Genomic DNA, 12,656 nt, shown 5'->3' on the forward strand with positions numbered 1-12,656 from the left:
TTGGCCAGAGGAACTTTGTAAACTATTTTTAGTAGAATAGAAAAAAATTTAGAGTTGGAAGGTTACATTTTACTAATCATGTGACTTTGACTAAGTCACTTAACTTTCCAAGCCCCATTTTCCTCCTTTGTAAGATAAGTAAACATTACCAAGAATCCAATGAGATAACACACATATACACAGCCCTTCAATGAGCCAGCTCCCACCACTAGGACTGCTCGAGCCCATATCTGGATCTCCAGTGCAAAATAACGTACTGGGAAAGTGCCAGGCACTGAATAAATATAGGATGTTTGATAGTTTCTTGGCAGGTCATGTAGAGGCTACAGGTCCTATAGGACAATAACATGCTTGGTCCTGTTCTAGCAATTTCTGAAGTCATAGATTCTCAGTGATTATACTGGACAGTCTCTGACTTTACAGATGAGAAAGCAGAATAACAATTACATGTTAACTTGTGGCAAAGCAAAACTAAGATCCACCTTTATATTATACCGTGAGATTTGCAGCTGTACTGAATATTAACCATGTTAGTGACAAGATGACTCAAAAAGTCGTTTAAGTCATACTTTAGCTCAGCTTTCTTTTTTAAAATGACCTGTAATATAACTTCTCTTTGTCTTGTTGTTAAAAAAAAAGAAGTATTATTCAAGTCTAGAAACAGGATCTACTCTGATCTGTACAACTGGTTGGTGTTTTAGGCAGAAAGTTGCAGAATCTGTGACTTTTTCCACAAGATATTTGTTTTCTGAATATAAATTATACAAATAGAAAGCAATTCTAGGACCATGATGAAATCCTGTGTCTGTCTGTGTTTCAACATGTCTACAGGAATTTCAAACCCTGTATTTTTAAGGTAAATCTACCTAGAAATTGCAGACAGTGAAGTTCAGTATCATTGAAGAGAGAATGGAAATTAATTTGTTAAAAAAAAGCACTTTGTGCTACATCAGAGTTTCAGCCTATTTAATGGAAATATTTTCTAATTGAATTGATTCATGCTTATGCTTTGCCATGGAGTGGGATAGCTCCATTCCAATGGGGTGTGACTAGAAAAAGAAAACTTCAGCTGAGGTCTGAAGGGCAGACAGAATGTAATAGGTAAAAAGGGAGGAAACAGATTCTACGGAAAGGTAAGAGCATGTGCACAAGCCCTAAAGGCTGAAGTAGCAGTCAGGTACGGGGCAAAAGTAGGAAAAGCAAGGCAGGGTGGTGACAGCAGGGAGCGCAGAGAAAGACAGGAGCGCAGAGAAAGACGGGGGCGCTGAGTTAGGGAGGACGAAGGGAGGGTGATCACCGTGGGCCAACCCCCTCTCACCTCCAGACTCAGCAAGTATCTCTTCTGCTTGAGGCTTTTCCTGATGCTCTCCTTTACAGAGCTGTATTTCTGACCTGGGTGGCCATCTCTGTGCATATATTCCTATTACTGCTTCAGTGGATTGCAATTATTTATTATTTCATATCAATTTCTACTAGTAGACTCTGAGTTTTCTGAGGACAGGTACTATGCAATATTTATGTTCTTTCCTCCTAGTAGCATGCCTGACAGATATTAAATATATGGAAATATTTTCCATAGGAATCAATTGATCGATCAGGTTTGGTCTTTCATTAGCAAACACAATTGTCTGTGCTTAAAGCACCCCACAGAAATGGTCTGATTCTATACATGCAAAGGAGTTCGAACCACTGGGTAAAAGAAATAGTCTAAATACAAAGTCTAATTCAGATACAGGGGATGAAAATTTCCTAAAATGTATATTCCAGGAGCTCAGAGACCCATCATGTCTGGTTCAACACTCTGTGTGTGAAGTAATGTACAAAGTCTGAATCACAAAGCTATTTACAGAATGAATAAACATAATGAAATTTCTGAGATAAAAATGCCTTAACCCGAATCTAGATTTTACTAATAATTTTCTTGTGAGTAAATAACTTAGATTGCATAGCTGTCTTTTTCCCATCAGTGGAAATTAACAGAAGTATAAAATTCAGTTTGAGCTCACAAAGAGATCTAAAGCAGAGCCAGTGAAGGCCGCTAATTACAGGTAAGGAGTGTTCACTCCATCTAACCACAACTGCTCTCACAGAATTCTAAAGGGAAGGTCAGTCTCAGTGTCAGGTATAACGTAACAAAGACTCAGATACAGATTCTGATCAACATAGTTTGTGGGTTAGTAGTTACATGACATAGTAAATTAGACTGAGGTTTAAAAAAGACAGATATGTTATAAAGACCTAAATAAAAGTATTTTAAAAGGAATAACTTTTTGTTATAAAAAGAGATCCTTTTAAAACTTACTGGTGTGTCCATGGGCATATATATTTATGCTAATATTATATCAAAGAAGAGGTAGAGTGAAAAATATAAAATTGCCAAATATTATGAATGAATTCTACACAGCTATTACTAAGTCACTTAGTTTTATGGTGAATATAGTCATTTCAGATTAAGACTTGTAAGCTCTTCCAATAAAATATTAGTCCCTTAGCAGATGTGATGTCTTAGTCTGTAAGATTAGAGAAGAATCTCAGTAAATACTTGAACAATAAGTGAATAGAAAGGGTCTGTATGCAGCATCTTCCTATCCAACTCTCAGGCAAAAATATCACAAGGAAAATCAATCCTCCCTTGACTCTGCAATTTGAAGTAGCCTCTTAGAAATATGGGATATCGAAATTATTTCTGCCAAATTGTAAGTAACTCTTGGGTACTTTGACACTGGGAAGAGGGTGTCATTGATTTGGGCCTGCTGTGCTACAGCATTTAGTGATGATTCCATCCACGCTTTGACGGATGGAAAATAACTAAGTGAACTAAGAGGACGAGCGCTCTTCATTCCATTGAAAACGAATGTTAAGAACCAGACACTAACTTGACCATTAGGTTTGCACAGGATTGTCGTACAATCTGGACTTGTTATAAACTTGTCTTGTTCCTTCCAAAGGAAATGTGATGGTGGCTCATGCTTTGCTTCAGATGTTGCAGCCCACACCTGAAAGAAAACAGTTTGCTCATGACAAACGCCACTGGAATTCAACACTGCTTTGTAACTGTCAGAGGGGTGCTGCCACGTAATCTTTCTGAACAGATGAGGTTTCACAGCTTCACGACTGTATACTATATGATTCTGAGCTATGGAACACCAAACAGCTACCGTACAGGTTTAAAGGAAAGCAGGAGACAGACTGGGAGTCTGCCAGGATCACTCTTTCAAGGATTATATTTAGAAATTTCATTTTAATAGTCAAATTTAAAAAACTGAGATCACACACCAAACTGGAGAAAGCTGTGGACATTTAACTATGGGTTTTAAAAATCTATCCACTTATTTTTTAGACACTCTGTTTTCTGGGCCAGAGCATAGTTCAGAGCAACGTCCAACTCCCGGGCTCAAGCGATCTGCCTCAGCCTCCAGAGCGGCTGGGACTACAGACATAGGCACCACCACACCCAGCTCGTTTTTCTATTATTAGTAGAGAAGGGGTCTCTTGCTCAGGCTGGTCTGGAACTCCTAAGCTCAAGTCATCTTCCTGCCTTGGCTTCTCAGAGTGCTGGGATTACAAGTATGAGCCACCATGCCTGGCCAGCTATGGGTATTAATTTACATCCAGATACTGAACAAGGTAGCATAAGTAACCAACAATGACAAAAAATCACATTTTCCGTACAGTTTGAGTGTCGGTAGGGCAGGTGCTGAGCCACAGGCTGACAGTGTAAATGAGTTTTTCCTCCGTAATTCTAGTTCATGGCATTTAAATCTTATACTCACTGTTACTGTGGTATTGGCCTGCATTGTAATATTTGGAAGGAATTGGTACAAAGAAACTCTCTGTCCATTCACGTTTTGCTGGAGAATGTAATTGCCAATTCCGACTTCTTTGTCAAGGGAAGAGTTAATGAGCTTTACAAACAAACCCTTGATATGCACTTCAGCTATTTTAATATCTCCAAGAGAACTAGAAAATAAAGCACAAAGATTATAAGGTGACTTCACAAAGAAGCGTCATTGGCTCACTCTACGAATGGAATATTGAACATGTTTCTGAAGTTTTTCCTCAACTGTATGTTCTATTGGACAATTTTACACAGAAAGAGCGTATTGTGTAACCTAAGACGAATGATTTCTTAGTTCTGTTCCTTTATCAGTGCAATAAAATTATTTCACATAAAATAAGTAAATGAAACCTAAAACGTACTTTAAGTGTCAAGGTATAGAATAAATGCCACAGGAAGGTGTAATTATAATTATTTAAATTTCCTACTGTTCAACATAACATCACTGAAACACGAAACTCTTCAAAGTAGGTCAAGTAGTTTACTTCTGAAGAATATGGCTGAGAAGATGAACTACAACTATGTGACTAAAGGGATTTTGAAAAGGGAACATTATTACATGAACACAAGATGGTATTATTTTACTTTTTGAGTTGTGTTGAGAGGTTAGTGTGTTGTAGGCATCAAGATAATCATTCACATATCAGCATTTTTCAGAGTAGAGGTCACAACCTATTAGTAGATCGTGAAATCACTTTGGTGGGTTAGGACCAGCATTTTAAAAATAAAATATATCTCCACCAATAATAATACCCAATACTACTCATGTGCCAGGTACCTATAATAGTATGTATTTGTATCTTAACCTCTATTATCTATCTTTATAAATCCTTCTACAATTTCTTATCCACAGTTCCAAAATCTAAAAAGCTCCGAAAAACCAAAAAAACCAAAAAACTTTCTTTTTAAAAACATATTTGAAGCAAAACCTGGGTCCCGACTGAGGTGAAACTATTTATAATCTACATTAGTCATTTGTGTGAACATTGGTATGTTTTTCTACAGAAAAATTAATGTTTGATTTTTGATGCTTCTCTATGTCATTACGGGGAGTTACACAGTATGTGTTCTGGGCTTATTATGTTCCTAAAATTCATCGTATTTTGAATTTGGAAATACAGTGTATATATAAAGCACCAAATATTTTGGTGAAGGCAACTTGTAGTAACTCATCTAATTCTCACAATTCCATACACATTTTTCATTGAAACATTTCAGTGTATTTCTTATTGAAGGTTATGACCCCCAAAATGTGAGGAACATTGAGTTGGTACATTTAATCCTCACAATAACCCAGTGAGACAGGTGCTATGTTAAGTCTCATTTGTAGATGGGGAAACTGCCGTTTAGAGAGATTAATTCCCTCATCTCTCTCATCATCTCTGGGGGACAGGTAGGGGCACGCTGTTTCTCCAGTCTCATCCCCTCCTCTACTTGGTTCCACAGCAATCTCTGTATGATCAAAACCTGGTGCTGCCACTTCCTTGCTGGAAAGCCTTCAGGGTCTGACCATTCCCTTCCAGAGAAAACATGAACATCACAAGGCTCTATGCAATCTGCCAGCCTCTTTGATCCCTTTTTTCCTATTTCCTCTGTTATCCCTAAACTACCACCATGAAGAATCCCCTGTAAGAGCATGATTCCTGCTGTTGTACACCCACTGCCTGCACACCTGCTATTCCCTCTGTTTTTTCTCAGGATTCCTATTAATGCGTCACATTTTCAGACTGTTTTCTCACTTCCATGGGTACAAAACAGAATCTCATTGTTAATTCTGTCTGTCTCTGATTATGGAGCAGTTGAACAAGCTACTTACTGGCCACTGTTTTTCTTTTTTAAGAATTGCCTGTTCATATTAATTTGTTTACTTTTCTATAGGTTTGTTTTCCATTTTTATACTAATAGCTAATTTTTGGTATTTATAGTATAGTAAATATATATGCACATATTTTCTGTAAGAAGAGGCTTTTGTTAAGAAAAAAACACTTCTGCCTCTCATGGTAAATTTTAAACTTCTAGGACGTCTGCCTTACCCACTCAGGAGCTCCGTGTTGAGTGCATAGAGACCTCTAATTGCTATATCCTCTTGCTGAACTGACTCCTTTAGCATTATACAGTGACCTTCTTTATCTCTTTTTACAGCATTTGATTCACTGTCTATTTTATCTGATATAAATGTCATTGCTTTTGCTTCTTTGTGGTTTCCAGTTGCGTAGACTATGTTTTTCCACCTTTTCCCTTTCAGTCTGTGTGTGTCTTTACAGAAGTGGACTTCTTGGAGGAAACGTATAGTTGGATCTTGTTTCTTTATCCTTTTAGCCACTCTGTGCCTCTTAGTTGGAGAACTGAGTCCATTTATAGTCAGTGTTATTATTAATAAGTAAGGACTTTCTCCCGCTATTTTATTTGTTATTTTATAATTTATCCCTTTTTCTTTGTTCTTACTGTCTTCCTTTGTGGCTGATTTTTCTCCAGAAGTATGTTTTAATTTGTTGTTTTTTTATTTTTGCACTGTGGTTACCATGAAGCTTACAAAAAACATTTTATAAAGATAACAAGTTATTTTAGACTAAGTTAACTTATCTTAGATCACAAAGGGAAATTGAAAATACCATTACACCTTAACTTTATCCCTTCAACATTTTGATGATGGATTTTCTCAATGTGCATTCATATTTTATATTGCCTACCTCGTTACAGATTGCTATAGCTATTATTGCCTTTGACAGAGTTGTCTGTTGGGCTTCATGCTGGAGTTATCAATGGATTGCACTGCACAATTATAGTATTAAATTATTTTAACCTTACCAGTGGGTATTGTACCTTCAGATGTTTTCTTTTTGCCCATTAGTTTATTTTATTTTTTTTTATTTTTAGCATTTCAGGTAGTCTAGGAAAGACTATCTTACCCTCATGGTTGAAAGATAGCTTTGCTAGCTATCGTATTCTTGGATGATAATTTTTTTCTTTCAGTACTTTGAAAATGTTGTCCTACTCCCTCCTGGCTTACATGGTTTCCAGTAAGAAGTCTGATGCCAGATGAAGTTCCTTTATATGTTATTTGTTTATTTTCTCTTATTACTTCTAGGAGACACTTTACGTCCTTGATTTTTGAGAATCTGATTATTGTATGAGTAGTTTACTTCTCTGCAGCCCAGGACTGTCTCATCCTCATATTTGATTTCTGGCATATTTGTGGAGATAATTTTGCCACTGTAGATCTGCTTTTTCTAATTTTTTAACCGGAAGAGAGGGGGCAAGTAAAGCTAGCTTGCTTCTATGCTACTATTTTTTTCTGACTCCATTTAAACAGAAGCTTTTTGTGAATTTTTGCCACAAATAGCTCATCATTTTAACATGGTAGGTACTCAATGAATGATTTGATGAGGTTTTTTTTTTTAATATAGTTGAGCAAATACTTAGGTTTTCTGCACAGTTAAATGATAACAGGACACAAGTGATTGATATTTAGGAAACATGATATAAGGGTAAAAAATGTTTCCTTCATACCTGACCCTTAACTCTCATCAAAAACTTCTTTTAGCTTTCTAACACCCTGTGTCTCCACATGCTTATTATTAACATTTCACAATTCAATGTATTATTCACATAATAAGTAAAGCAGGGAAGAGATGAGTTAGCTCTTTTATTTCAGTCCTAATATTAACTTTCTTTCTGATCCATTCATTTTACCACAGATACTAACAGCCATAAAAATGGATCAGTGAGGTAAAAATTAGTTTCTTTCCTTCTATCTTGAACTAAAGAGCCTACAAAAAGAATAAAATATATTAAATTCATCTGAATAATTCACCAACAATAAAAGGTCCCTGAGTAGCTACAGCGACCCCGTTTGTGGGACTGGAGCCCTGTTTTCTGGCACCTTTCAAAAATTCACACGCTGTGTTTGGTTCCCTAGAAAGTTGTATCAATTGGTTTTAATTACTTAGAAGATGAAATAGTTTTATTTCAACGAATGCTTAGGGTTTTAGATAAAACCATGCATATAACAACTGACTAGAACTTTATCTTTTGGGTCTGACCCCCCAAAAGATATTAAATAGTTCTAATAGACTGGGTACCTGGATGTAGACTGGCCAACTTCTTCAAGAATCATGGAAAAGTGTCTGTAAGATGTCCTGGAGCGGCTTGGGTATGCAGTAAGTTTCTTTGAATTACCAAACAAAGAAAGGAAATAATCTTCTCCTTCCCCGATCATAGTTGACTCAGAACCAAGGCTTAACAGAGACTGTTTTTTCATACCTAATAAGCTGCTGGCTTTCAAAAACAATGAGGAAAGCAACCAAGAGAGAAGTAAATAAGAGGACATTAAAAGAACCTAAAGCTATCATCTTTAATCCCTGCTTTTACAAAACTGTATTCTTTGTACATTTTACTGTCACTGTCACATACTATGAGAAAAGTTAGAAACTTTAGACAAAGGTGTACAAAATAACCACTAAGTGGATATTTTTAATGACATCCTCAATTTCTGAGATTATTTCAGTTATCTTAAACTATCAGTTATATCATCAGCATAATGACTATTGGAAAGCTTGTTCAGCTGCACTAGAAGCATCATCAGTTTTTAAGTAGGTAAAACATTTGAGTCTGTCAAATTTGAATATGTTATGTACAACAATAGCCTTATTCTAGTTCATATTTTCTTTACTTCCCAGATTATGATCCCTAAATTAAGGTCTTAAATGATTTCTTATTAGTAGTTATTACTTTTGCCAGCTAAAGACTTAAACTTCCTCTAATCAACTAAAATACGTTATTAGAAAGAAAAAGTAACACTTAATTAGATTCTAGTGTCTTAGAAGTTTGTCTTTTTGAAATTCTCACTAAAATTCAATACAACATAGTTTTCATGACTTTTTTTTTTTTTTTTTGCCGGGGCTGGGTTTGAATCAGCCACCTCCGGCATATGCAGCCAGTGCCCTACTCCTTTGAGCCATAGGCACTGCTCAGTTTTCATGACTTTTTATAGGAAGAGCCCTTCTGGGTGATTATAATAATGTGTCTGCAGCAGAAGAGTTACACTATAAAGAGGCAATATGGAAAAATGGACAGAGCACTGTGCCTTGGATTTAGACAGACCTGCAATTGTATTCCAGCTCTGCCATTTACTAGACAAGTGATTTAAACTTTACAAGCTTCAATTTTCCTGAACATAAAATAAGAACAATACTACTACTTTGTATAAGAAGATAAGAGGATTGAAGATTAATGTCGGTAAGTGTCTAGCATAATGTTCAGCATTTATTCAATAAATGATAGCTACTATTACAGTATAAGAGCTTTTGATTAATATAACACTGGTTCCAAAATCTTCAGAGAATTAACACAATCTGGAGTTTGCTTTATTTTTATATCTTCCACAAAACCAAAACAAAGTAAAAGATTTAAAGGGATAAAACCATAGTTCTTCAGGAAGATTCCTTAAAGTATTTATTGAAAAGAAACATATGGAATTCAGCAAGTTCATTGCCAGTCAAGTATTTACTTAATTCTTAAATTCCTTTGGGAAAGAATAATAAACAGTATTCTCCTTAATAGCTCATCCTGAAGGTTTGAATACAAACCCTTTGTATTCTAAAAGGAAAGAAGACCCATTAATTCTGGTCCCAATTGTTGTTTCATGTAGAACAACAGATGGCAATGCCACAAGTTTTCATGGACCTAGACATCAACCTACATTAACTGAAGGACCCTGTCCCAATTCAGATCTTATCTTGCAAAGGGAAGCCACTATATTTGGTTTCCCCCCCATTACTAAGATCATTCACAGTTTAACCCAAATACAAACCATATGTCATGATGATTTAATGCCAAATGATAGAAAATCTTCCCTTGCTAGATCTAACATTTGTATTTACATTTTTAAGCATATGGGTTTGGGTGATTGCTAAAGGTCAGTGTAAACTTTGGAGGTTTCTTTGGAAATTTTATCTTAGCCATACAAACAAGAAACATAGGAAATATAACTATCACGGCAGTGGAACAAAACCCTATATAACACTATGTCAAAACCTTAGGAAAGGAACAGAAACAAAATCAAAGATAAATGAGAGGCAGCCAGGCTGTAAATATCTGCAGAAAGACAGAGGAGAATGGAGACGTCAGGTAGTCATGGCAGTGTCTGTGCTACCAGTTTAGAAACTTGTTAGTAGACTGGTAATCAACATAAAGACCCCCAAATCTAGCCTATTCTAGAAGAAGGTGATTATAGGCATGTTCAGATTCACAACTAATTTTCACTGAGTACTTATTAAGCATTAGGTGATTTTCATAAATATCTCATTTAATCCATAGGATAGCCCTGTGAAGTTGATCATTTAACCCCCACTTTGTCGTAGTGGAAAATGAGATCTAGACAAGATGAATACCTTACCCAATACCTCACGTTGTAGAAGGACAGAAAAACAGTAGGTCCTGTGTTTACAAAGACAGTAATGTCTTCAGTAAACCAGGAAAAAATACCCTCAAGCATCATGGTAAGAAACAACACCCTACAGTGTGGGTATTACTCAGTACATAGTTGACAAAAGTCAAAACTTTACTTTTTCCTACCATGGTACTGTTTTCATTTTCCTCTCCTTCGAATTTTCTTTATTGTTTTTCCCTTTCCTCTCTATCCTCTTATTACCTGTTTTATAGTTCCTCTTTCTCTTATCCATCTATTCTTTACTTGAGTCTAAGTCTCCTAAAGGCATGAAATACACAAGATGTTGCTTAATGCTGATAGCATGCAGAGGGAGATCATTTAAAGCTATACAGTGGAATTTTTAATTGTCTAGAAATTCTACAGCATGTTAGTAGTCAACCTACCAATCATCATGATAACTCAAGATATCTTAATAGTGGGGGGAGATATATTTGGGCATATGCATTTATGTCACCTGAATTTGTCTTTAGTTCCAAAATCAATGATGAGTACAATAAGTTACCCTGCATATGACACTAAGAAATTAGCATTATTATGGACAAATAATTTTGGCTAAGAGGCATATATGGAATCTATTGAAAAACATGGTTTTAAAATAGTCTAAAAATACTTGGTACATATTTTGCTTACCCAAGCTGCTTGTCTGCAAATAGCTCATGGTACCTTTTGAGGTAACTGATCCAATGGTTGAAATCTTTACTCCACTAATCTGAGAACGAGGCAGATAGTCATTGCGCGACCTTGCAGAGAATAATGACTGTGAAAGTGGTAGTGATATAGAGTCTAAATTTGTCGTCGATGGAAAAAAACGTACTGAAGATGGGTGTATCACGAGGGGAACTCCCACTTTGTCTCCTCCTCTGTGCACAAAAATAAAGCCAAAATAGCTATGAGTACAAAAAGCATAGGCGATTATTATTAGTCTATCTACAAAAGGAGTTCTGCTTTTCATAGGTACTATGCCTCTAACATAAGCACAATAATGTATTTCTAGTTTCAATAATGCAAATAAAACGCCTTAGTGTCAACTTATTTCATGCTTTGCTCTTTTTTCTATTTTTAAAAACTAATAAATGGGTGGCACCTGTAGCTCATTCAGTAGGACGGCGGCCCCATATACTGAGGGTGGCAGGTTTGAACCTGGCCCCAGCCAAATTGTAACAACAACAAAAATAGCCGGGTGTTGTGGCAGGCACCTATAGCCCCAGCTACTCAGGAGGCTGAGGCAAAAGACATGCCTAAGCCCAAGAGTTGGAGGTTATTGTGAGCTGTAATGCCACAGCACTCTACTGAGGGCAACACAGTGAAACTCTGTCTCTAAAAAAATAAAATTAAAATAAAAATTAAAACTAATAAATTTTCATTGTAGATGATTTTGAAATGTGTATAAGTAGAAAAAGGAAAATAATAATCATTATAGTGTCACCAACTAGAGACTTTACGTCTCTTTCCAGGCTTTTTAATGTATTTTTCACTGAAAGTTGAGACTTTATATACAATTTATACTGCATTTTTATCGCTTATCATATTTCCACTTTACATGAACATAAAGGACATTATTATAATCCCTGTTTAATATGTCATTGTTTCCTGTACTTTTCTCCTTTGATTCTTATTGCTGCTTAACTAATTTTTCTGTATTAATAAAGATTCTATAGTTAACATTTGCCTTTAAATAAACTCTTGCAAGTGTGTGCCTGTGTGTCGGAGGGAATAGCAAAAAGGGAAGGACAATTTTCAGTTACTACTTTTGTAAGTGATTCTTACTGTGAACAAAGATTTTCCTTTATTTTTATAAATATAAAAGCATTTTGTGCACAATAACTTGAACAAGGCTCCTATAATAACAAACAACAATTTTGTAAGTTAAACCATACTCTCATGATACGGGTCATGAAAGGCTTATGACGCTCCATCTTCTCAGTCACATCGAGACTCTTCTGAATGATCTCAAAGCAAACCCTGTGTCTGTGTACATGTCTGTGTGTGTTGTGTTTAATGCTTAAATTATAAACAACGTACTGGAGGCCAAAACCCTTTCTATCTCTGAAAAACTGGACAAATGGACAATTAAACTATCCTCTTTCTGGGAGCCACATATCTACTCACTGTAAGTCAGGAGGTCAATTTTCTGCTCCTATGGATTATCTCCATTTTTATCTATTTCCAGAGGTCTCATAAAGTTCCCTAGTCCACCATCTTCCAGATGTGATCCTCAATATCTTTGTTTACTAAAAGGTATTAACAATCACTTTGTTCTACAATTTGAAAGTTTCCTCCTTAGAAATCTTACGTCAGAGAGATTTGTCCTCCAAACCAGTCTGCTCTAAATGTACCTCTCACAAGGCACAGACATCTCAGGCAAAT

General features: G+C 36.0%; 1 protein-coding gene across 1 annotated transcript in view; it reads right to left on the reverse strand.

Moving 5' to 3' along the window:
* Positions 1-12,656, reverse strand: part of LMNTD1 (lamin tail domain containing 1) — a 16,683-nt gene that overhangs the window by 2,470 nt on the left and 1,557 nt on the right. The window contains exons 2-6 of the mRNA XM_023514707.1: positions 10,937-11,149; positions 10,415-10,435; positions 7,921-8,109; positions 3,774-3,960; positions 2,877-2,996 (exon numbers count right to left, since the gene is read on the reverse strand). Of these exons, the coding sequence (XP_023370475.1) occupies positions 2,877-2,996; positions 3,774-3,960; positions 7,921-8,109; positions 10,415-10,435; positions 10,937-11,149 (730 nt within the window). The remainder of the gene's footprint in view (positions 1-2,876; positions 2,997-3,773; positions 3,961-7,920; positions 8,110-10,414; positions 10,436-10,936; positions 11,150-12,656) is intronic.

This window comes from Otolemur garnettii, unplaced genomic scaffold, assembly GCF_000181295.1.
Source record: "Otolemur garnettii isolate 467f Iridium unplaced genomic scaffold, OtoGar3 scaffold00057, whole genome shotgun sequence".
Classification (NCBI taxonomy): Eukaryota; Metazoa; Chordata; class Mammalia; order Primates; family Galagidae; genus Otolemur; species Otolemur garnettii.